Source organism: Suricata suricatta, chromosome 12 (assembly GCF_006229205.1).
Source record: "Suricata suricatta isolate VVHF042 chromosome 12, meerkat_22Aug2017_6uvM2_HiC, whole genome shotgun sequence".
Lineage (NCBI taxonomy): Eukaryota > Metazoa > Chordata > Mammalia > Carnivora > Herpestidae > Suricata > Suricata suricatta.
Genome location: NC_043711.1, coordinates 90,457,630 through 90,484,545, shown reverse-complemented (window position 1 = coordinate 90,484,545; position 26,916 = coordinate 90,457,630). Strand labels below are relative to the sequence as shown.

Genomic DNA, 26,916 nt, shown 5'->3' with positions numbered 1-26,916 from the left:
CCTGGGGAACCTGAACACAGATACAGCAGTAGGAAGTCAGGCACTCATCTGTAGTTTACCCCCTCGGCCTTTGGTTTTTCCAGATGTAGACCTTGTGCCTGGCCAAAGATGCTGAAAAATGTTGGCCTCAGTCCCTGTCCCTGTCACTAAGAATGGACCACAACAACGAGCAGGCAACAGAGCAGGCAATCAAACAGGGGAAAGCCCCGGTCTGAATGTCATCCAGGCTCCCACCTTGGGAGAAGACCGTACCCTCTCTAAATCTGTTTCCGTGGCTGGAAATGCAGCAGGTAATTCAAAGTATGAAGTGAAGTAGTAACATGCGGCACCTGCAGGGCGCCGCGCCTAACCAACTCCCTTCACTGGGAGTTCCTGGGAGCATGAGACTCTGTGCAGAAACCAGGAAAGTCCCAGGCAAACCGGGACAAGCTGGTCACCCTAAACGCCTGACAGAGTCTGGAACACAACAGGAGACTAATAACTGCAGCCCCCGTCCCGGTTTCCCCAGCTATCTTTGCTGGCCTGGTCAGAGGTCTGAGAACATGTTTTGCATACCACATATGCCATGACCTTATCTCCCGTCCCCAGGCTCATGCTTTCAAACCAAACACTCAAAATGGAGTGCAGTGCAGCTGAGAGCTACAGGTACTGACTTGATGACTTTGGGGAGGGAGGTGGTGTCCAGCTGGTAGATGGACAGGTCGAAGAGGGTGGTAAAGTCTCTCGGGTTCTCATCGCCCTCCTGGAGACACACTCGAAGCCGCTCTGACAGGGTGGCCGTGTCGGGCAGCATCATGTAGTCGGAAATCTGAAAGCCACAAGAGGGTTCATCACACAGCACACCAGGAGTAAGAATTTCATCTGTCTAACTCTGCAAAGTTTCTACTCTCTCGCCAAGAGATTTCACTGTTCCTGGTCACTAACACCTAAACCTTAAGTAAGCCACTTCGTGTGGAAAGAGGAACAAAAGTCACTTGGCTAACCCCCAGTGCTGGTTAGATCCAACTCTGCAATTCCTCATGCAGCACTACACACAGCTGGATAAACAACCACGCTGACTGGCCTCCTTTTAATTTCGTGACCACTGATCTCAAGTCCTCAGCAATTGGCTGTATTTCCCTAGTTCCTTCATGTCCCGTTGTCCTAGGCAAGACCTTCCTTGTGTCACTTCAACCATGTCCAACAATTTTACGTTTCTTAATTTTAGCTGATGACCCGGTTTCCTATTTCAGTTGCGAAAACAGACGCAATCATAAGAGACAGTGCACAAGCTCCCACTACGGCTGTCCGCCCACCGGCACCTAGGCCGTACCCTCGGCTTCCTCTCCTGTTACATGTATGAACCGCCGGGACCCCAGCACAGATGCCCCTCCCACTTGGACACTAGACCCCAGCCTTTCTCACTTAGCCAAGGACATGCCTCCAGCAGTGCTGAGAGCCCTGAATGATGACCCTTGCTGTGCGCTGGTAACTGCAGAAGACCAAGGAAACCTAAATGTCCATCAAGAGGACGCTGGCTAACTCTACACTACAGTACAAACACTAGCACATAGTCTTAGACAAAATAAAAATAAAGCTCTTTATGTATAAATAAGGAAACATCACTAAGACATAGTGCCCATTTTAAAAACTAAGGTGGTGAACACACACAGTGTATATAGTACCATTTGTGTAAAACAAGGAGGAAGGAGATACACACTCACTTTTTTGCTTATAGTCATATATCATATCTCTGGGAGAATATACAAGAAATGGTTGAGATTGTTGCCACTGGGGAAGGGGACAAAGTGGTTCAGCAACAACAGGAGGGAAACTTTTCATTGTGTATGCTTTTGAATTCAAACTGTGAATGCATTCCCTACCTGAAAAGTACATTTAACTTTAAATCAATGCGCGCTGGCAACAAGAAGCTGACTCCTAACTGCACTCTGAGGTCGCCTGCAACAACGTGTTAGACATCCTCCAGTGCCAGCACCTGAGGAAACGCCCCTGAGCCTTACAGAAATAAGCCTATACAAACAGGCTCATTTTTCTCTACATCCCAAGAGTCAGAAACTCCCCTAATCCTCCAGCTTCTTTTAGATAAGAAACAGGAGAGGAGCATACACAAATGGCTGCCTCTCCCTGTGCTGCTGGTCTGTGTTCGAGGTTTCAGCTGCGGGACGGGGGTGACGGTGAGAGCAGTAACAAAGGCCCTGACTGTGCCAGGCATGCAACCAACACAGCAAGGGAGGACATGAGCAAGGGCCAAGCAATCCCAAAGGTCCTGAGGATGATTCTCAGCCTTGCACACACTTGCTACAAAATCCGAGTTCTGAAACCAACAAGGCCTTAGATATCCAGACAGAAACATAAGAGTGTTCCCAGGACCACTGGTTTTCATGACTTCCTAGCAGATCTGGAGGTTAAAACTTGTCAGGTAAATCCTCTTAGCTCTTTACTCAGTTACCATTTCATTAAGTAACATTTGAAACTGAGCTGTTGTCTGGGTTTGAAACTTATTCCAGCATAAGATTTGATCTGAAATCATAGGAAGGTTAGATTTTCAGAATTTCTTATCTTGAAGCAATACTGGGTCCAGCATTTCAGTTGCCAAAGCCTTACAATGCAAAGGACATTTGCACCAGGTCTCCTATGCGGAACATACATGAGACTGTGTGATTTTAGAGAACGGCCTCAACGACCCCATCTGCCTCTGGCCCCCTACGGACACTTCCCTTCTGAACCACTCCAGTGGCACGTGTGGGAGACAGTGAACAACAGAGCCGGGGACAAGGCACAGGCTCCAGAATCAGCCTGACATGCACATCAGTTATGGCTGGCCAGGTATCACCCTCAGCGGGGACCTTAGGGAACGTACTTACTTCCGCTTCCTCAGCTAGAAAACAGGACTGACAGCAACTTAGTAAGAGCAGGTGGCCACACAGTCCAGGAGCAGATGCAGCATCTTTTAGTGATGCTTCCCTCGGCCCCCAACACTCTAGCGAGGACTGGCCGCTGCCAAAGATGCCGTCCAGTGAGAGTTGGGCCTTGTGAGATCTGAAAAGTGAGTTCCTGACTGTACCCCAGTTCTTTTATTTGGGGAGCTTATATCACTTTTCAGGAGGAATTTAAGCAAAATATCATACACTTCATGTTTCCATATGAGGGAATATTTTAGACACGGGGCTCTCCTGTTCCCTAACCCAAGTCAGTTCTTGGGAGGCCACGTGCTCAGCCGAGGGAGGGAGCAGCAGCAGGCCACCATTTCTGACCATCTTCTCACCCACTCCCTGCTTACGCACAGCCAGGAAATCATTTTCCCGACACTTCAGAGTTTAAGAAACAGAGACACAATTGTAGAACAAGTAGACTTTGGGTTTTTGTTTTTGGTTTTAATTTTTTAATATAAACATTTTTTGGGTTTTTATTTATTTTTAGAGAGAAAGAAAACACACGCACACACGTGTGAGAGAGAGGAGCAGAGAGAGGGAGAGAGAGAGACTTCTTAAGTAGGCTCCCCACTATCAGCGCAGAGCCCAACACAGGGCTTGATCTCACAAACTATGAGATCATGACCCAAACCAAAATCAAGAGTCAGACGCTTCACCGACTGAGTTCTCTAGGTGCCCCAGGCCAAGCAGACTCTGAATCAGGAGATCTGGGCTTGGGTCCTGGCTCTGCAATCATTTGCTCTTGGGGCATACTGCAATCTTGCAGAATTTCCATTTCCTCATCTCACAGATGAGAATAAGCCCGTCTCCTGCCCAGGGCTGTTGTAAGGATTACATAAGACAACTGCTGTGGAAGTACAGGATATCCAGTGCTTGGAAACAACACAAGCATTTAAGAAAGTCTGACAGCTGTACGGCACTTCCTACACCTTCTAATTTAAGAAGTAAGTATGCGTCCATTAATTGAGGCCTCACAATCATCCTGTGCCCAGGTAGTGGCATCCCCACTTCACAGATGAGAAAACCAAGACAAGAAAGGGTTAGAAATAGCCTGCTTAAGGTCTGATGGCCAGAATGGAGCAGGACCTGTGAGGCAGGTTTCTGGCCCCTATTTCCACGCTGGTCTCACTCTCCATTATCTGATAAATAGTGTCCTAAAGCCTTTAGGACTGTTGTTCCAAAGGCATCAAAATTAGAGTTTAAAACTTAAATTCTGATGTTTATTCATAAAAAATTATTTTTATACCCTTCATATTTCTGAAAGAAGTATTTCTCTACAAATACTGATTTTGAAAGCTTGGTCAAGGAGCATATACGTAGCGAGATTCCCATTTTAGCTAATTCTATAACTTATTGATTTATTATTTTTTTATAATGTGGCTTTCATCACCCCAAAAAGCATTACTTCTCTCCATCTGTCTTACAGATAAAGTAAGAGATACGTATTCCTTTAGAACCGTTAGATGTGGTGCTGGCAGGCTGGACCCATTTGTTCCCTTTGAAAACAATTTTTTTTGTTTTGTCTTGTTTTAGTAAGTTCCACACCAAACATGGGACTGGAACTCACGACCTGGAGATCAACAGTTGGATACTCTTCCCACTGAGCAAGCCAGGTGCCACTCACTTTGAAGTTTTTTTTAATGATTAACAGACCCCCTACCTCTGGGTCCTCAGCATCAATCTGGTTTAGGTGGATGTCCCCTGTCGTGAGCCACTGGAAAACAACATCCTGGATTTAAAAAATAAACACAGAATTACACTTGGTTATTTAAGAAAACCAAAGCAGGACTAGATGATTAAATCAATCAAGAAAAAATGATAAAGGGAAAGAGAGACTGTACTATAATTATTCAAAAAAGAGTAGCTATCCTTCTCTTGGTGAAATCATATGAATTCAAAGTTTCCCTCACCCTAATGCCACTTTTACTATTAGATAATTTATCTTAAGGCACTTAAACCTCTAACCACAGGCCAAAATTTATTAAAACTTGGCTCATGATCGATCCCAAAACAACTCCTGTTTAAATGTGCCCATGACAGGGGTACCTGGCGGGCTCAGTCAGAAGAGCATGCAATTCTAGATCTTGAGGTCATGAGTTTAAGTCCCACATTGGGTATAAAGATTACTTAAAAAATAAATAAAACAATGGTGCCTGGGTGGCTCAGTCAGTTGAGTGTCTGATTTCAGCTCAGGACATGATCTCCTGGTTTGTGGGGTTTGGGCCCTGCATCCGGCTGCCTGCTGTCAGCTCAGAGCCCGCTTCAGATCCTCTGTCCCCCCACTCCCCTCCCCCACTCATGCTCTCTCAAAAATAAATAAAACATTTAAAAAATAATAATATTAAATAAATAAATAAAACACTTGGGGCACCTGAGTGGCTCAGTCAGTTGAGCATCCGACTTCAGCTCAGGTCATGATCTCACAGTTTGTGGGTTCAAGCCCCATGTTAGGCTCTCTGCTATCAGTGCAGAACCTGCTTTGCAGCCTCTGTTCATCTCTCTCTCTCTCTCTCTCTGCCCCTCCCCCAATCACACACACACACTCTCTCTCAAAAATAAATAAACATTTAAAAATAAATAAATAAGGGGCACATGGGTGGTTCAGTCGGTTGAGTGTCCGACTTCGGCTCAGGTCATGATCTCATGGTTCGTGAGTTCGAGCCCCATTATCAGGCTCACTGCTGTCAGCCTGTTTGCACACAGCCTGCTTCAGATCCTCTGTCCCCCTCTCTGTTCCCTTCCCCTACCTGTGCTCTCCCAAAAAATAAATAAATATTTAAATAAATAAGTCACTTAAAAAATAATTTTAAAATTATTAAAAAAAAATAAATGTGATGACAGTCTGAACTTATAAAGTAGATTATATTGGGGCACCTGGGCGGCACAGCGCATTGGGCATCTGACTTTTGATTTCGGCTCAGGTCCTGGTCTCACAGGGGATCTCCTGGGGTCTCAGGTGGGACTGAGCTCCGTGTTGGGCTCTGTGCTGAGGATGTGGGGCCTGCCTGGGGTTCTCTCTCTTCCTTTCTCTCCGTCCCTTCCCTGCTCATTTTCTCTCTCCTTCTCAAAATAAACAAACTTTAAAAAAAAAAGAAGGAAAGTAGACTATATCTAGATACCCCTGAAATGTGTCTAGAGACACCAGAATTTCACGTGGATTCCACAGAAGCAAGATCTTAATCAATCTCTCAATCCAATAACAGTCCTTAAGGCTGAAGGAATTTATTCCATTAATGAAAAAGTTCAGGGGACCTTCTTCCTCTGGCAAGTGAGTCACCAGAATCACACTAATGTCCAGCTGTGGCACATACTGTCTTGTCATTCTTCACAGGAAATGTTCTGCCGCACAAAGCTGACAAGCAGCCTTTACCTCACTCCCCACGTCAACCAGTGACTAGTCCTGTCTTCACCCCTCCTGACACAACCCCTGCCAGCCCTCTCCTCATTCTCACCTTCCCTACCTTCATTCAGGTCATCGTCCCTTCTCGCCTGGCTGGCTCTACCAACCTCATCACTGGCCCCACCTCCTCCCTCTCACCTTCCGCGTGCCTGACAGAGGAGTCTTTCTGAAACACAGATCTGACCATGCTTAAGGCTGCTGGGCACTCTACGAGGGCTCTCCATAGCTTTCTGCAGAAAGTTCAAGTTCCTGGGCTTTACAGGTGAGCTTGCTCTTTGCCTCTCCAGGAATGGCTCCCATCTCCAACTTGCCATGCTTGAAAACATTCACCACATTCCTTTTTTTTTTTTTTTTTTTTGAGAGGGAGACAGAGAGCCGTTGTGCACAGGGGAGAGGGACAGAGGGAGGGAGAGAGAAAGAATCCTAAGCCTTATGCTCAGTGGGGAGCCCAATGTGGGGCTCAATCCCATGACCCTGGGATCATGACCCAAGCCAAAATCAAGAGTCAGACACTCAACTGATTGAGCCACCCAGGCACTCTTCACCTCATCCTTCTAAAAACATATGTCTCTGTCTCTCATGTTCTCTCTCAATGTATTATAAACTTTTTCAAAGCAGGGACTATGTCTAACTCAGCTTTGTATTCTTAGTGTTGGGTGTCGGGCATATAATGGGCTCTGAAGGGCTGATTTTGTTATTATTTATTTATTTATTTATTTAACCTTTTCTTTTTAATAATCTCTATACCCAGTGTGGGGCTTGAACTCACAACCCCACGATCAGGAGGTTCCATGGTGTTCCGACTGAACCAGCCAGGTACCCCTAAAGATTTGGTTTTAAATGAATAGATGAACTTAGCAGTATTCTTTTTAAATGACATGAAAATCATACGCATTACACGTTAAAGTGATGAGAGAGAGGAAAGCTTACCATGATTTTGCTGTTTTCTTCTTTATCCAAATATTGGTCACTGAACATGTGACAGGAGCCAAGCACTGCCAGCTTCCCACCTTGGTTCTGTCGATGACAAAGTAGTGTCAGATAGGTCGTACAATGCACCACAGGCATCCTGGTCTCCAAAAACTCATCATCAGAATCATGTGAGCAACTGTCTTATATACTAGGTGCCAATTCACATCAGGATTTTAGTGGTCCAGAAATATCAACTATGAACGCAACTACATTCCCACCTGCTTCTCATTCCATATCCTTCTATTTGACTTTAACAAAAAAAGCAATGTGAACTGATTCTACAGTATTTTCCTGGCTAACTTTTACATGAAGATCACTATTTTAAAGGAAAAAAAATTCCAAAAGCAATCTGTAATGATTTAAAGATATTTTAGGAATACCAAAAGACAGTGTTTAAGATCCAAACAGAAAACTAATCCACAAGGATGAAATATTCATAAAAGAAAAAATTGGTTAATAAGAAAATGCCTTAATTAGTAATTAAAAAAAATCAAAACAAAGTATTTTTGCCTATCACATTAATAAATATGAAAAACAAGACTATCAGCAGTGTTGGTCAAGTCTCAGTGAAATAAGTTCTTTCACACATTACTGTTGAAACTTGTCAACATATGCAACAAAGCAGATAAGACTCCATGGACAATTTTACAGTCATAATCACAAAAAGTGAGAAATGAATCCAAATGTTCAGCCACAGAAAAAGTTGTTAAGAATAATGGAATTCCTCCAGTGGTGAAGTTATACATGACACAGGGTTTTCAGTGACATGAAAGAAGGCTTCTATCATAACATTAGGTGGAAAAAAAAAAGTAGACCAGAAACTGTGCACTCTAGTCTACAGCCCATGAAGCAAATCAACAAACCAAAGCAAAAGTGAGAAAAAAAATAAAATGTCAGTTTTGTAGTGAGAGGCGTTCTTTTTTCTTTTCTTTCATGTCTTTCATTTTCTTCTTTCTGTATTTTTCATTTCCTCTACAACGAACATAAATGACTTTTGTAATGGGAAAAACAGTGCAACGTTCAAACTACAAAATGAATCCAGGTTTTCTAGCCGCATCAGGGAACAGGCACAGCTGTAAGGTACTACGAAAGAATGACTCTCAAGAGATACAAATACACAAATTCTATAAATAAAACAAAATGTGCAAAACAAACTGAGTTGTACCACATTAAAAGTAAATGCTTCATAGGAAAAATAACACTCTTACCATAATACAACCATTGAAAACACATCAGTTAGAGAGAACAGGAAATGAATTTGGTGGATTTCCACAGAAAGAACGGGGGGCACTGAGTGAACTGTGCTGCAATTCGAACTGACATACATAATAAATACAGGAAGAGGAAAGGACTTCTTCTCACTACTACCCACAGGTAGGCCTAGATTTTTTCTTTAATATCATTTTTTCCCTACCTCCTTTATTTCAAAAAGACAATAGATCTTCCTTTAATCCTTTTATTCTGCTCGATGCGATCCTATGGTTGTCTTCAGCTTCCTTTTCCAGCTTTTGTCTATAATTTGTTCCAATTAAATAAATAAGCGTATATCTACCCAAGGACTGATTTGTTCTTTGGTATCATTGAGTCTATCCTAGTAAACCAAAGACCTAGAAAGGATCACGACAGCTCAAGAATGCAACGGCCCCGGGCAACTGAGGCAAAACTCCCCCCACCCAACCCCTGGTTTATCTCACAAACTTACAAGTGACGGCAAAATCCTCTCAGAAAGATTGTGTTTATAAGGCAAGACTAAACAAACACCCATTAGGAAAACAGGCTTTAAACAGGCAATGGGCAGATGATAATCTGAGTTCCAGAAGAATCACCACAATTGGCATAGAACTCTGCACCTAATAGACGCTTCATAAAAATCTACCAATTAAGCCAGGTAAAATCTCTGTACACAGCTAAAAAATAAAAAATAATTATAATTCTAGTATTAAACTACAAAGGCCCCTCAACATAGTGTCCATTACTTTTGTGCCTGTTAACTGACAGTTTATGTAAATCAAATTATTTCCACATCTTGAATCATTTAATTCTAATTTTAAAGAAATATTTCCAGTTGTTTGAGACTAACAACCATAATAACTATTTTGAATTTTGTCTAAATATCATCTTTCAAACACAGCATATTTACTTTCTAATAAAATTATGTCAGAGCTTTTAAATATGGGAGGGAAAAATAATACCTAAATCCCACAAAGAAAAATAAGATATGAGGAACTAGAGAAAAACTGGGCAGTCAGCTGGTGAATTCTAAGTCTTGGTAGACAAATAAAAGTGAATTCAGCAAAACATGAATTAAAAGACAGTGGTGGGGCACTTGGGCGGTGCAGTCGGTTGAGCGTCCGACTTCGGCTCAGGTCATGATCTCATGGCTTGTGGGTTTGAGCCCCACGTTGGGCTTTGTGCTGACAGCTCAGAGCCTGGAGCCTGCTTCTGATTCTGTGTCTCCCTCTCTCTGCCCCTCCCCTGCTCACGCTCAGTCTCTCTCTCTCTCTCTCAAAAATAAACATTAAAAAACAATTTTAAAGGCAGTGGATAAGTGGGGTCACAATGAGAGGGGCTGTGTCCTCTGGGACTGCTTGCTCTCACATTTTTGTGGGGTCTCCAGGGTGAGAAGTGAGCGATTCGTCTTCTGATACGTTGCCCCAGGAAAACTAAAATAAAGGCAGCACAATTCTGTGCGTTTTGGTATAGTGTGTAACCTTTCCCTAAGGGGTCCTCTTACACACAGAGGGACAGGCTGTGGTCGCAGACAGTTATGCTATAGATGGCCCCTTGCTATCGTGGAATAGCTGTGGATTTAGAATGATAAGAGCCAGGTTTAGGTCTTGACTCCATCGATTACTGGACGATCTGCTATTTCCCCATAAGTAAAGTATAGTTAATTGAAATACTACCTCATAGGGCTGTGGTAAAGACCAATGAGAAAGTACATGAAACCCCTCTGGAAAGATAGTTTCTATTATCTCAGTAATAGAAACAAACAGATAAAACCCCTTTGGAAACCCTCTGGAAACAGTTTTTTTTTATTATTTCAATAGTAAAAATAACATATTCACTCAAATCTAAGAAAGGCTGTACCTTCGAGTGATAGAAAGCCAGAATGGGTCTGTTCAGCGGGAAACAGACAGAGCCTGTGGACAGAACAGCCACTGCTGGTTTCATGACACTCAATGTGGCACCAAAAGGATAGACAAAGGTGAGAGCCCTGCAAGAAATTAAAAAAAAGAATAAAAAATTTGAGGATAATCTCAGTGCTTCTTGAACAATTCAAGATCAAACACAAAATTTTTTTAAGAACACACCAAATTTTCTCTCAGTTTTGGTTTGTTAACTCAAAAACTGGTATAACTCTAGCTACTAGTTTAAGAAAGCATTTAAAAATCTGTCACTATAGGGGCACCTGGGTGGCTCAGTCAGTTGAACGTCCAACTTCGGTTCGTGGGTTCGAGCCCTGCGTCGGGTTCTGTGCTGACAGCTCAAGCCTGGAGCCTGCTTCAGATTCTGTGTCTCCCTCTCTCTCTCTGCCCCTCCCCTCACTCATCCAATGTCTCTGTCTCAAAAATAAATAAACTATAAAAAAAAAGCCTGCCAATGTAAATTAACAAATTATAAGTGTATGTGTAAGTGACCGTAACTGGAAGAACTGAAGAAGCCCCTATGGAGGAGGAAGACGAGGGGCCTCCCCCAAGAGCTGAACTTGAGTTGTATAAATGAGCCCGGTCTATATGACAATATCTTCCAGGTGAACACTTTCCTCTCTCTTAGAGGCCTGACTGGGGTTATTTCCAGGAATGAATGGCTGTCATTAGAAGGCTGTGTTACCAGCAAGTACTTCTGTGAATACAGACCTGCGACACAGACCTGCCTTGGAGTCCTTCCCCTACTGTGTCCTAACCAACACTTAAGAGTACCTAGAGTCAATCAGCCTGACGTGGGGCAACGTACCCCTGGAAAGGGCACAGGAGGGTGGAGGGAATAAGGGTGGAATCCAGACCCTGGGGTATGGCCGACCCCTGCAGGAGAGGCTCAGGTTTTACTGAAAGCAATACGGAGCTCTGCAAAGGTAGTTATTTGAAGTGCTCTCAGAATGGAGAGCAACAGGAACCTTATAGCAAAGCATAAAGTTAGAAACTGGGGGAGGAGAAGCACCCATGAAGAGCTCCCTGTAAAGATAATGTCAATTCTCCTTTCTCTTAGACCATGAGAAAATTCTTTTCAGCTTAACTTCAAAATAACTTCCTTCTAGTGTTAAGTTTCTCCCTCCCTTCAGTCAAATCTCACCTACCCCTCTGAATTCTGTGTCATATCGTGGGTGAGTGGCACCTACCCCATATTCTCCATTCTCTCCTTTTCGTCCCTACCCAAGCAGTAGCCCAGAGAAGGGGGCCATAGGCCATGAGTCCTAGGCCACAAGCAGAAATAAATGAGCAGTTGCCATGGAGGACGAAAAGGGATGTGGGAGAAACAGTTACATGGATGTTGGTGCACGTCCTTGCCCCACACTTACCCCAAACGCACTCTAAGCAGATGATTCTCAAGGAGGAAGGGAGAACGGACACTGAGTCATACGAGGAAAACTGTCAGCTATTACTTACACTCATCTATTTCTTTTATTATTACTAAGAAATCAATCAAACTGACATTTTGATTAAGACTTTGAGCATAAGGCTATACACCCACGCAAAAAACAAAAACAGTACTTTTCCAAACCACATATGAATAAGATTAGCTGAGTGAATAGCTGGGAAAATATATTCCCAACTATTGATGTAAGGCCTTAGGGCCTTATATGTAGAGGTCCTACGGTGGGAATGAGCTTAGTGTTTTTAAGGAATTGAAACAAAGTCAGTGTGGCTTTGAGTCAGTTGAGTGAGAGAAGGGAAAAGGGACATGATAGAAAATGGGCAGATGAGAACCTGAGACTCCAATAGGTCAAGCTATTTCAAAACATAAAGCACAACCAGTTCTCCATCACTCAAAGCCCACCCAGAAACTGCTGCCTCCAGGACGACCCAGGAAACGACCAACCAGCCCTCTGCCCTTCACAATTACTGAGGCCGTAATAATGTAACAGCAGGTATTACGGTACTAGGCCATGCACCTTACAAAGCACTTCTAGAAGTACGGCCTCACTGGATTTTCCAAACAGCTTTGTAAAAGTCATGTTGTCTCCATTACACAGACATGGAAACAGAAGTTAAGAATAACTTGCCTGGGTCACCTGGCAAATAAGACATGAAAATAAAAACTTCTACCTCCAAGACCAACTGCTTTTACCTACACCAACCAGATAAGCTGACACAAAGCCTAAGGATTAGATTATGTTCAGGGTGCCTAGAAGGCTCAGTCACTTAAGTGTTTGACTCTTCATTTTAGTTCAGGTCATGATCTCATGGTTCGTAAGATCGAGTCCCACATTGGGCTCTGCGCTGATAGCACAGAGCCTGCTTGGGATTCTGTCTCTCTCTTTTGCTCTGCCCCTTCTCCCACTCACACTCTCTCTCAAAAATAAACTCTTAAAATAAATAAATAATAAAGAGGACACTTCTCATGATGGGCACTGAGGAATGTATAGAATTGCTGAGTCACTATATTGTACACCTAAAACTAATATAACATTGTATGTTAAGTTTATTGGAATTAAAATTAAAAACAATAAAAAAAGAACTGGTTGGGGTGGCTCAGTCGGCTAAGCATCTGACTTCAGCTCAGGTCATGATTTCATGGTTTGAGTTCAAGTCCCGCATTGGGCTCTGTGCTGACAGCTTGGAGCCTGGAACCTGCTTCAGATTCTATGTCTCCCTCTCTCTCTGTTCCTCCCCTGCTCATGCTCTGTCTCTCAAAGATAAATAAACATTAAAAATTTCAAAGAAAGAGAAAGAAAGAATTGGTTGATACTACCCAAAACAATCAACATATTCAATGCAATCCCTATCAAAATAATACCAGCATTCTTCACAGAGCTAGAACAAACAATCCTAAAATTTGTATGGAACCAGAAAAGACCCCAAATAACCAAAGCAATCCTGAAAAAGAAAACCAAAGTGGAGTCATCATAATCCTGGACTTCAATGAGCTGTATTACAAAGCTGTAATCATCCAGACAGTATGGTACCAACACAAAAACAGACACTCAGATCAATGGAACAAACAGAGAACCCAGGGGTGCCTGGGTGGCTCAGTCAGTTAAGCCTCCGACTTCCGCTCAGGTCATGATCTCACATTCGTGGGTTCGAGCCCCGCATCGGGCTCTGTGCTGACAGCTAGCTCACAGCCTGGAGCCTGCTTCCGGTTCTGTGTCTCCCTCTCTCTCTGCCCCTTCCCCTCTCATGCTCTGTCTCTCTCTGTATGGAATATAAATAAAACATTAAAAAAAAAAAAGAACAGAGAACCCAGTAATAGACCCACAAACATGTGGCCAACTAATCTTTGACAAAGAAGGAAAGAATATCCAATGGAATAAAGACAGTCTCTTCAGCAAATGGTGCTTGGAAAACTGGACAGTGACATGCAGCAGAAGAATGAACCTGGACTATTTCTTACACCATACATAAAAATAAACTCAAAATGGATGAAAGACCTAAATATAAGACAGGAAGCCATCAAAATCTTGGAGGAGTAAGCAGGCAACAGCCTCTTTGACCTTGGCCACAACAACTTCTCACATGACATGTCTCCAGAGACAAGGAAACAAAAGCAAAAATGAACTATTGGGACCTCTTCAAGATAAAAAGCTTCTGCACAGTGAAGGAAACAATCAGCAAAACTAAAAGGCAGCCAACAGAATGGGAGAAGATATTTTACAAATGACATAACAGATAAAGAGTTAGTATCCAAAATCTATAAACTCAACACCCAAAAAACAAATAATCCAGTGAAGAAATGGGCAAAAGACATGAAGACACCTTTCCAAAGAAGACATCCAGATAGATGACTAACAGACACATGAAAAGATGCTCAAAATCACTTATCAGAGAAATACAAACCAAAACCACAATGAGATACCACCTCACACCTGTCAGAATGGCTGACATTAACAACTCTGGCAACAACAGATGCTGGCGAGGATGTGGAGAGAGAGGAACCCATTTGCACCGCTGGTGGGAATGCAAACTGATGCAGCCACTCTGGAGAACAGTATGGAGGTTCCTCAAAAAATTAAAAACAGAACTAGTCTACGACCCAGCAATTGCACTAGTAGGTATTTATCCAAAACATACAGGGGTGCTATTTTGTAGGGGCAATGCACCCCAATGTTTATAGCAGTGCTATCAACAATAGCCAAAGTATGGAAAGAGCCCAAATGTCTGTCAGCTGATAAATGCATAAAGAAGATGTGGTACAGGGGCGCCTGGGTGGCTCTGTCAATTGAGTGTCTGACTTTGGCTCAGGTCATGATCTCACAGTTCGTGAGTTAAAGCACTGCATAGGGCTCTGTGCTGACAGCTCAGAGCCTGGAGCCTGCTTCAAATTCTGTCTCTCTCTCTCTCCCTCTGTCTCTCAAAAAAGAAATAAATGTTAAAAAAAAATGTGGCATGTATATACAATGGAATATTACTCAGAAATCAAAAAGAATGAAATCTTGCCATTTGCAACATGGATGGAACTAGAGCGTATTATGCTAAGTGAAATTAGTCAGAGAAAGAGAAATATATGACTTCACTCATATGCAGAATTTAAGATACAAAACAGATGAACATAAAGGAAAGGAAAAGCAAAAATAACATAAAAACAGGAAGAGGAACAAAACATAAGAGACTCTTTTTTTTTTTTAAGAGACTCTTAAATACAGAGAACAAACACGGTTGCTGGAGGGGCTGTGGGTGGGGGGATGGGCGAAATGTGCAGAGAGTATTAAGGAGGACACTTGGGATGAGCACTGGGTGTTGTCTGTAGATGACAAACCACTGGATTCCACTCCTGAAACTATTGCACAATATAAACTAACCTGGACGTAAATTAAAAAAAAACTAGATTATGATTCTTGAATATCAAAAATGTTAACTCTATAATATATGTTGCCATACATTTTTCCCCTTTACAACTTTACCTTGGTTTTATCCTAAGAAAGATCTTCCCTACGCTAAGATTATAAAATACCCATACTTTTTTCTATTACTTTTATGGTTATGGTTTTATTTTTTAACACTTAAAATTTTAATCCTGCTGAAATATACATTAGGAGTGTGTTGTGAAAATGGAAATTTTTTCCAAGTGGTTACCCACAATTATGCTATCCATTATTCCACAGTTTGTAATGTCACTTTTACTATAAACTAATAATTCCCACCTTTCATATATATTGAGTCTGGTTCTAATTTATTTATTTTTTACCATTTCTGTGTTAGTACCACATTATTTTAATTACAAGAGTTTTATAATATGCTTTAGGTACAGAAAATGTTCAACTTCTATAGGGTGAAATAACTCAAAGTAGAAAGGTAAGCTGGAAAAAATATCTGCAACACAGGGAGGTCTTATAAATGAATAAGAAAAGACAAACCATCAAAATAAAAATGGGCAAAAAGTAGTGAAAAGGAAATTTGCAGAAGAAATACAATTAGCCCATCGATTTTAAAGGTCGTCCTACTCAGTAATAATCAAAGAAATGCAAATTAAAAGAAAGAGATGATCACTTTCACTAGAATACTCCAAGCTGGCAGGAGAGGAAAAGGGAGCAAGTTCATACGGACAGTAAGTGCCGTAAACCACCTGGTGGGCACTTAGCGATGTGTCACATTTGGCAATGCATCAGTTGGAAAACCCCTGACCCAGGGATTCTAATGCTAAGAATCCAACCTTACTAAAATACTAGTATAAGTGCACAAAAATTGTACATACAGTGCTTCACTTAGAGTAACAAGCATAAAATTTTACTTGTAATAACAATATGGAGCAGAAGTTAAGAGTACGGACCATGGAGCAGAATGCCTAGGTTTAAAACTAAGTTCTGACACTTATTAGTCAAATGAGCTTGAGCAATTAACCTCCCTGGTATCTCATCTATAACCTTAGTGTGTTGCGATGATTGGAATGAGGTAAAAGTTCCTGTCACATAGTAAGTGCACAATAAGCATTTGGTTTAACTATTAAAGCAAAATATCACCAGAACTCCTGGCTGGCTCAGTAGAAAAGGCATGCAACTCTTGATTTTAGGGTCATGAGTTCAAGCCCCATGATGGGGGTAGAAATTAAATAAAAACTTTAAAGTAAATACATACATACACCAAAATTTCATAAATGACCTAAATGTTCAATAATAGGAGACTGGTTAGATAAATTAGGATAATTCCAACTTAATCTAGCCATTTAAAGGATATGGTACCTATTTATATTTTTATATACGAAAAAAATTTAGAAATCTAAATACAGTAGTATTAAGAATAATTATCTTCAGGGAAAGGAGCATACATTTACAGCGCAGGACTATTTTCTTCTTTGAAATGTTCAAATTGGTTTTTTGGGCCAGTGAATGACTTTTGTAATCAGAAATGAAAACTCCTCATTTTGAAAAAGAAAGCTCTTTAAAATGACAAATACTTGGGGCACCTGGGTGGCTCAGTCAGCTAAGCATCTGAGTTTGCTTCAGGTCATGATCTTGTGGTTTGTGAGTTTGGGCCCCGCACCGGGCTCTGTGCTGACGGCTCAGAGCCTGGAGCCTGCTTCGGAGTCTGGGGCTCCCCTCTCTCTCTCCCTACCAGGCTCATGCTTGCTGTCTTTCAATAATAAATAAACATTAAAAATTTTAAAGTAATAATAACAAAATAAAATGACAAACACACTCTCTTGTGGCAGCCTCAGAAAACACACTCACTGGGCGTTGTTTCCACTGCTCTCCTCATCGATGATTCCAGGCACGGCCTTCCCCGCAGCTCGGCTAATTTCCCTTGAAGAAAAAAAATTTACATCTTGTAAACAAACAAAAAAAAAGTTATGAAATTCCACACTCCATTCATTAATAGTAAGTATGAACGAACTGCAAGGGTTTTGCAGACTTGTTCAAAATATAATTCTTAAAACTTAAATAAAGGTACATCTCTACACCCGCGCCGCTTTGTGTAGCTTGCAAAAGTTAACATTAAAATATGAGGATAAGTTCTTCTTTCTTGAGTCCTGAGGGAAGGATCAATATACTAGACCACATTCTAGACTAGACCCACTTTTTAGTCCTATATTATGGACTCCGTATCATCAGACCCAGCAGAGCGCTGGCATATAGAGAATTCAAGTGTGGAATGAAAAATTCCAAATACAGGGAAAAGCTCACAGAGGGCACCTGATGTTGCTCCTCTCATGCATTCATTTCCCACTTCTCCAAAGCCCTTACTTTATCCTTTAAGATCCAGTAGATCAGAAAAAAGTTAACTTCATCTCAGGCTCCAGGGGGAGAGAAATGACCTCGCTACACCACCGGGGCATTCTGTCCTCTGTGACAGTGACCAGTCGAGGACGGGCATGTTGCCTAGGCCAGCTCCAACAGAGCCAACTGTGGGACTATTCTTGCTGGGAACGCTGTGACCAAGGCAGGCTCTCTTGCCACAGATGACGTGGCATGTGGATATAAATTTGGAAACTGCTAACACCATTCAGCCCCCACACACAGGAGAGCAGGGCCAGGAGAAGTACAGAGCAATGGAACCAGAGACCTGACAACATCATTAATTTTCAATCCACACCCAAAGACTGCCCTGTTTCTGGGCTTTTCAATTACATGAATCAATAAAGTCTCTTTATTTTTTAATCCCATTTGAATAGGGTTTTCTGCACTTATAGCTGAATGCATTCTAACTGACAAAAAAGTGAATGCGAAATAAGGTTTCAAAAGATGGGAGGAATATAATTTGAGGAATGAGAAGTAATAAATTATATACAGTAAAATAAAACAAAAAGGCAAGAAAGAACGAACGAACGAAAGAAAGAAAGAAAAGAAAGAAGAGCCAGTGAAAAGAATGTATGAGAAGAGGAGAAAAGATAGGAATCATTTGTAAAAACATTTCTGCTTTCAACATGCTTACCTATTCAAGACTCCATTGGAAACTAGAGCTTCTTTAGGATGGAAATACTTATAATATACATTTCTAACCACAGCATCTTTAAGGGGAAAAGAGAGGAAGTTGCATTTTAATTAGAAGTAGGTTTGATCTTATAGATGAATACAAACTTGACCTGTAAGAAACTCTGGAACTCTGTTCCAATTCTTCCCATTTTATAAATGGAAAACACCTAGCCCCAGAAGGCTCAGATGACCACTAAGATCTGAATGCTGGACCATGGGCCCTTAGCCCAGGGCTCTTTCCACTGTACTATTAGGTCCAGCAGACTACCATACAAACAATAAACAGGAAACGGCTGCCTCTACTAAAATAATAACACTTACCGTTATTGACCATGATTCCATATTCTTCCAAGAGAAAGTTAATGTTGGTGTCAAATCTGGACTCCCCACCCTCTCCTAGCATCACAAGGATGTCACCACCACCATCAAGGTATTTCTTCAGGACTTCAAACTACATAAAAGAAAAAAAAATCTATGAATATACCCCCAAAGACTTCTGTCCAAAGTACTATGAAGAAAAATAAATAAATCTATGAGGCACTTAAATATAAACATATATTAAGATAATATAAAATTTACTGCTTACGTAGGATTTCAAGCTTTTTTTTTAAGTACAAAGTTCCAAAATACTCAAACTGAACTGACATTTTCCACACTGACTATCTGGAAAGCAAACTCAGAGTGGAAACTATTAGCTAAAGGAAGGTCACAGGTCACTGAGAAGCATCCCTGGTCTCAACCTACTGGTTGTCAATTGCACCTACCCTCTCATGACAACAGCCAAAAATGTCCCCAGACATGGCCAAATGTCCCCCGGGGCCAGGGAGAGTGGGGAGGAAAAGATCAGCCTAGGTTGGAAACTATTGCTCCAGACCATACCTTCCCCTGCAGGCAAGGACCCAGGATGAAAGCATTGCACACCACCCCCAGGGAGCAATTCTGGTCCAGTCACTGACTGATCAAGCCCTACTGAGAAATGCATGGTATCTGCTTATCGCCTGGAAAGTTCTCTCCTGTTTTCACAAAGCTAGAGACGGAGGAAAAATCTAGGGCTGACCTTGCTGACCCAACTGAGAAAACCTGGGGTGAGTGGTCTAGACCAACAGTCTCTCAACTTTCTTCAAGCACCGCACCAGCAAATAATGTGAAAGTAAAGTATGTATATTTACATAATTATAGAACATTTTCCCAAAGAGGAAAATTCTGAAGGATAATAAAGATATGACAAACAGAATTTCCCTCTGTGATTCCTCATTCACATCACACTGTGGAAACCACTGCCCCGGCCCAGCTTTGCTACAGCAAACCATTTTGCTCTTGTACGTTCCCTGGATTTCCTTCTCTGTCCCAGCCTCTCAGATATAGAAAACATAGTGCAACAATTAACATCACCAAGGGGGCTTGCTCTCACATGACACAGAATTTCACAGACCCTGAACTCTGCACAAGACTGTCCCCTCATGGGGATCCTACGTAACCTATTTAGCCTGTTTCAAAATGTCAAATATAAAGAGGAGCTGTATATGTATGTTCAAGCACAAACTGATACGCTTCTAGTGTTTATATGCCCGAACGCTGACAATCTAAAGTACACATATTCTTTTATAACTCATTTTCCTTTAACTTTTTAAAAAATATTTTTTATTTAATGTTATTTATTTTTGTGAGAGAGAGCGCGAGCAAGCGAGCGGGGGAGGGGCAGAGAGAGAGGGAGACACAGAATCTGAAGCAGGCTCCAGGCTCTGAGCTGTCAGCACAGAGCCCGACGCGGGGCTCGAACTCACCAACCGCGAGATCATGACCTGAACAGAAGTCGGCTGCTTAACCGACTGAGCACCCAGGCGCCCCTCTTTAACGTCTTTACATTACAGCTGAGACACTTTTTAAAATGGTGGTGTATTATATTATCTAGGCTATTCAATTCAGAATAATAAAGGTGTATGTAAGTGATGAATCACTGAATTCTACTCTTGAGGCCAATGTTGCATTGCATGTTAACTAAAATTTAAATTAAAAAGAAAAGAAATTTAAAGTTCTTCTGCCTTTTCTTCCTACCTCACTCCACCTCTAAAGAGAAGGCAAAGTGCCAGGAACTGATCTGGTGTGAGAACATTGTATTAGGCTAAATATGCCTCTCAAAGGATTCTATCCTTTGGAACCCACTGCCTTCCATCTCTAAGAACTTGAAGTAAGGTTTGACCTACTGCCCATTCCCTCGAGGGAGAAGGTCTAGGCACCTATCTCTGACCCTCTTTTCAGATGCCCTGGCTTTCCTGACACTGCCCAGTTTTCAGCAAAATCTGGTCAAGTTTCTCTTTGTCTTCAGGACTTGGAGAAGGGCTGTGGCAGGGCGGGGGACTATTCGTGTGTAAGGCCACTCCAACCGACCGAGGAATATAGTATTCCTTTGCAGGCCACAGCCTCTGTGTGCGCATTTCCCTCAGGGTCTCACTGGGTGGGGGCAGCCGGCCACCGCATGTTCCTAACAGGGATTCCTGTTCCTTCTCTCAAAGAACCCGGTGAGTTTTGTCTCTCTCCACGCCCTTCTCAGGCAATAAGGTGGCCTTCAGTCTGGTCAAAACACAAAAGAATAATAGAAATGCTTCCCTGCAGACCCCCCTCCCTGCGTCCCAACCCAAAGTCAGAGCATTAGACCCTGGACTGCCCCAGTCTAAGAACCACGCCAGTCCCACCCTGCCACCACCTCCACACAGGCACCCGCCTGCCCTTTTTAAGGCTAAATTAATAATTTACTGCATATACGTACCACATTTTGTTTATCCGTTCATCTGTTGGTAGACCTGGGTTGCTTCTACCTGTTGGCTATTGTGAATAATGGTGCTTTAGACATGAACGTATGAATAAATCTTTGAGATTCTCCTTTCAATTCTTTTGGATATGTATCTAGAAGTGAGATTTCTAGATCATATGATGATTTTATTTTTAATTTTTTGAGGAACTGCCATGCTGTTTTCCATAATCGCTGTGCCATTTAACCTTTTCATCAACAGTGCACATGGGTTCCAATTTCCCTACATTTTTACCAATACTTGTTGTGTTCTGGGTTTCACGTTTATCTTTCTTTGTCTACTCTATGAAACAGAATTAAAAACAGTTTAAATTTACAAGGAATTTTCTTATTTTCACAGCAAAAATATGGCAAACAAGTATGGCTGGTACTTAATTAGCCCCAACTATGTGTCTGGCACTTTACATGCAGTATCTCAGTCAATGATCACAACAACTCCCGAGGAAGAAAGAGAGGAAAGTGACTACTTTAAGGCGAGACAGTGTATGGTGAAGAGGGATTCATATCTGGAATTTCGGAGCTCATCCGCCTAACCATCTCATTGTATTTCTTCTTTTTGGATATTACTTACCTCAGCTGCAGTAAATTTTTCCCTTGGCCCAGCTGTAATCCATAGTTTCACCCCAATTAGCTTCTCAGATGTGATTTCATCTTTCAAGCTAGAAAAGTGATTTTTTTAAAGTGTTAGATTCATAATTTAAACCAATTTATGAATTACTCTTGCCTCTAGACCGCATGGAACCAGAGGCCACAGAGGCCCAGGGATGAAGCGATTTAGAGGTACTGGGTGCAGCCTCTCTCCTAAAGTGAGAATCCCCTCTACAGGCTTGTCCCAGATCAGCCTCTGTTCAAAGACTTCCCATAGGCCAACATGCCCAAATTAAACCATACAAGAGTATAACTACTAATTCAATCAGCTCTCCCGTTAGCTTGTATAATTACACATCCTTACCCATTAAGAAAAACCATTTATACACACAGCAAAGGCAGAGAGGAATTCCCATCTTTCCTTTCCCTAAACTGAAGTATTGACTGAAGTTAAAACAGAGAAAGCCTCTTAAAAAGCTGTATATGTAAATAACTTTTGATTGGTGATATGGAGGACAACTTAATATTCCAATTGCCAACTTTCAAAAGAGATGTTTTTATAATACCTTATTTACTTTTTTTTTTTTTTTAGGAGAGCAAGCAGAGGAGAGGGGCAGAGGGTGAGAGAATCTCAGACTCGACACTTGAAAACAAGTCATATGCTCAACCAACTGAGGCACCCAGGCGCCCCTATAATTATTTACTTCTGAATGTTCTTTAAATTGAATTCCTCCATATCCAGATGGCCAACAGACACATGAAATGATGCTCAGCATCACTCATCATCAGGGAAATACAAATCAAAACCACACTGAGATACCACCTCACGCCAGTCAGAGTGGCTAAAATGAACACATCAGGAGACTATAGATGATGGCAAAGGTGTGGAGAGACGGGCACCCTCCTACACTGTTGGTGGGAATGTAAACTGGTGCGGCCGCTCTGGTAAACAGTGTGGAGGCTCCTCAAAAAACTATCCATAGAACTCCCTTATGACCCAGCAATAGCACTGCTAGGGATTTACCCACGGGCTCCAGAAGTGCTGATGCATAGGGGCACATGTACCCCAATGTTCATAGCAGCACTTTGAACAATAACCAAATCATGAAAAGAGGCTCAATGTCCATCAACTGATGAGCGGATCAAGAAGATGTGGTTTATATACACAATGGAATACTACCTGACAGTGAGAAAGAATGAAATCTGGCCATTCGTAGCAACGTGGACGGAACTCGAGGGTGTTATGCCAAGTGAAATAAGTCAGGCAGAGAAGGACAGATACCATATGTTTTTAATTATAAGTGGAACGGGAGAAACTTAACAGAGGACCGTGGAGAGGGGGAGGGGAAAAAATAACTGGGGAAAAGGAGGGAGGCAAACCATGAGAGACTCTTGAATACTGAGAACAAATTGAGGGCTAAAGGGGGAGGGGGAAATGGGAAGGGGAGTGATGGGCATAGAGGAGGGCACTTGTGAGGAAGAGCACTGGGTGTTCTATGGAAACCAACCTGACAATAAACTATAAATTTAAAAAATAATAATAATAAATAAATTGAATTCCTCCTGCCTAAACAATCTCTTACATAAGAAAGTAAAGACTTTCCAATATTACCAGCAAGCTATTATCATTACTTAGAAAGGAAAACAATATTCATAGTCACCTCTGAATCTTCCAATTACTCCGAAGTCTTTTTTGCATTGATTTATAGCCGTTGTTGGTAGTAAATAATTCTTTTTTGTATGCATTGAAAAGAATGGTGCTCCGAAGCTCTTTCTCCATGGTTACCTTATGGAAGAAACAAGGGATCAGAAAAAAAAGGAAACAATAAGCAATATTCCAAAAGACCATAAATGGAAAAAATAGTCGTCTTCTTCTAATTTACCAAGAGAGGAAATAGAGCTGCAACCCCGTTGTGAAATCCCTACAATTCTTAAAGATTGAGAGTGAAATGCATAATCAAAGGGGCAAAAACTGAGGCCAGCTCTGGCTTTTGCCCCGTCTGTGGCCCTGGCCTTCCCACCAGCCTATTCTCAAGACCCTGCCGGCCATCACCCTACCTTTGTGCCCTTAGGCCATGTTTCCCACCTGATTTCTGACTGCTAACTACTGTTACATGTGGAGTATAGTCTTCTAGATTATTTATTTTGAGAGAAAGAGAGCATGAGCGAGTGAGGGGCAGAAAAAGTGGGAACGAGGATCCCAAACAGGCTCCAAGCCATATGGGGCTCCAACTCACTAACCATGAGATCATGAACTGAGGTGAAATCGAATTGGACGCTTAACTGACTGGGCCACCCAGGTGCCCCTGGTTTAATACTTTTCTAACTGACATTAATCACTTCCATAAATTTAACCTTAGAGTTAGCTTCTGGTAGCTTTTCTGGTTGGCTTGGTGGAACTTTGGATGCCATACAGAAAGTTTTGAATTTTATAAAGTCAACTGTATTTATCTTTTCCTTTTTTGCTTTTGGATAACATGACATACTTAGATTTTTTTTTCTTTTTGCAGTGCTAAGTTAACAAATACATACAACAACGCTTTCTTCCAGTACTCTGTTATGCGGTTAAGTTAAATTTGGTCTGTTTGGAATTTATTTGGGTGATCAAAATATGCTTCATTATTGTTTTTCTTTTTTAATTACAATAAAGCTGCCTGACACCGAACCATCTTAATGCTGATGTGAAATACCACCTTGACTACATAATAAATCCCTGTATGTGTATTTATCCTGAATGCCATTATTTTCTATCTACATGTAAGTTCCTGCTCATTTCCATACTATTTTAATTATTATAGCTTTATGTTATAATATCCAGTGATGCTGGAGAGCTAATCCTATTGCACTAACTTTTTAGAATTTCCCTGCCTAGTCGCATATATTTTTTGTTCCAGTTGAACTTTAAAATCATTTTGTCAGCTTAAAAAAAACCCTCATGATTACAGCACAACTATCTTTTCATTTTCCAACCATTCGTGTACACGTTTGTTTTCCCAATACCGTATTCAGCCTTTCCTAGTTTCCTAAAAGTCAAGTCTGCATGGTTAGGATGCTGATTGCATGATCTACTGCATGGTTAAGCCCTAATGAACTCAACCACTGCTTTCATGAACATCTTTTCAATTATTTCGCCTTCACAAACCCTACTGGAATTTACACCCTTCTGTCTTCGCCGTTATTTTTGCTGTAAGACAAATTCGCAGGAGCAGGATTCCTAGGAAAAGGGGATGAGACAATGCTCTTTCATACTCAGCAAGACGACTAAACATCCACGCAGCCGCAGGCAACGGAGATTCGCTTACAGTTCGAGGTTGAGGATCCGGGCCTATACCTGCAGTCCCAGTTTCCTTTACTTCAAAGGACCTCGATTTGCCACACGCCTGGCGCAGAGGCCCCAAGAACTGGCCGGCGAGGCCTCCGCCAGCCCCCAGGCCGCTATAACGGCCAGGCAGCCCATCACAGTCAGTACCCTTCTTACCCGAGGCCCAGTGACCACCATCTTCACCTGACCCCGCCCAGCATCCTACCGCCAGGTATCCAAGGCCGCTTGGCAACGGCGTAGGCGAGGCAGCGCGCCGGGGAGGCGTGCACTGTGGCGTGGACCTACCTCCGAAGCAACGTGATGACGACAGAACGGAAGACGCCATTTCGCCTCGAGAGTCACGGGGCTGGTGGACAGGGGGCGGGGCTAATATGGGACTGTACCATTATATTGGATGAGGGGTAAACCCAAACAGAACGTGAATTAACTTTAGGCCAGAGATAAACCCATTTCGTTTCGTACTTTAATATCAAGTATTATTAGAGACTGATAAAAATGGTAGGGCCCTAGGGCCCAAACTTCGCTCCACCCTGAGGGAGAAAAGTGAAGGCTTTCGGCGGTGCCCGGAGGCGGGGGGAGGGGACGGGAAACGTCCCAGCCTCAACTCCAACAGCGCAGGCGCACAGCGGCGGGGCGAACTGGGGCGGAGAGCGGTGGGCGGAGTCGAACTGTCAGAAATGCTTTAGGAGAGGTTCTGTACGTGCGGGTATGGGTTTCGGCGACTTGGGTGGGAGAAGACTTCCCGGGGTAAGATGGACAAGTACGAATGGACATTCGAGATAGTTCTTCCTCTTTAGTAGATCCGCATCTCTGAGGGTCACAGTGCTAGGCCGAGGATATGCCGGTGAACTCGCCCTCTAGGCCCTCCCAGACGGGGAGTTAGACCTTGGCCAGATCCTACCAAACTGAAAATACAAACTGCACTGAGGTAGCTGTGTGGGGCCGGAGCTGGTCTGAAAGACGCTCCAGATGAGCGAAGTAATATTCATTAAGGCAAGGGCTGGAGAAGGAACTGCTATACCAAAGAGCCACCTCTATCAAAATGAAAAGCCAGGTGCTAGTAACCACCAACAGGCCACCCTTTGCTCCAGCGGGGGCGCCCCTTGCCTGCCCTGAGTGTGCCGTGTGTGCAGTGCCACCGCCTCACCGGCCCAAACCAAGAGCAGAGACACCCCCAGTGTTGGTTCCCGTTTACATTTGTTACAATCTTCAGTAAGCACAGAGCGGTAGCAATTTTAGGAGCTTGAAACACACAACTCTTGTTGCCTTTACACAACTCCTGTCACTGCAAAGTTAGAACGTGAAGAAGAGGATGATTGAGAATTTTCACGGAGATGCTATATTTTGGTGCAAAATTAATAAAAATGGAAGTGGGAGCCTAGGTGGCTCAGTGGGTTAAGCATCTGACTCTTGATTTCGGCTCAGGTCATTATCTCATGCATGGTTAGTGAGTTCAAGCCCCACGTGGGGCTCTGTGCTGGCAGCGTGGAGCCTGCCCCGGATTCTCTCTCGCCCTCTATCTCTGCCCCTCCCCTGCTTCTGCATGCATGCTCTCTCTCAAATAAGTACACATTTCAAAAAAATTCTTTTAATGTTTTATTTATTTTTGAGAGAGAGAGACAGACAGACAGACTCATCGTGAGCAGGGGAGAGTCAGAGAGAGAAGGAGACACAGAATCCAAAGACAGGCTCCACGTGGGGCTCTGTGCTGACAACTCAGAGCCTGACATGGGGCTCGAACCCACAGATCGGGAGATCATGACCTGAGCCGAAGTTGGACGTTCAACGACTGAGCCACCCAGGCGCCCCTCAAAAAAAATGTTT

At 42.5% G+C, this 26,916-nt stretch overlaps 1 protein-coding gene across 4 annotated transcripts in view; it reads right to left on the bottom strand.

The window, feature by feature from the left end:
* Positions 1–25,398, bottom strand: part of IFT52 (intraflagellar transport 52) — a 34,438-nt gene extending 9,040 nt beyond the window's left edge. The window contains exons 1-10 of one of the 4 annotated variants that reach the window (XM_029918197.1): positions 25,378–25,398; positions 23,432–23,556; positions 21,754–21,841; positions 18,695–18,824; positions 18,333–18,408; positions 17,132–17,203; positions 10,396–10,522; positions 7,264–7,350; positions 4,594–4,662; positions 654–808 (exon numbers count right to left, since the gene is read on the bottom strand). In XM_029918197.1, coding sequence (XP_029774057.1) covers positions 654–808; positions 4,594–4,662; positions 7,264–7,350; positions 10,396–10,522; positions 17,132–17,203; positions 18,333–18,408; positions 18,695–18,824; positions 21,754–21,841; positions 23,432–23,550 — 923 coding nt within the window. In that variant the 5' untranslated portion in view covers positions 23,551–23,556; positions 25,378–25,398. The other 3 variants (XM_029918195.1, XM_029918196.1, XM_029918198.1) reach the window with 3 other exon arrangements.
* Positions 25,399–26,916: the final 1,518 nt, after the last annotated feature.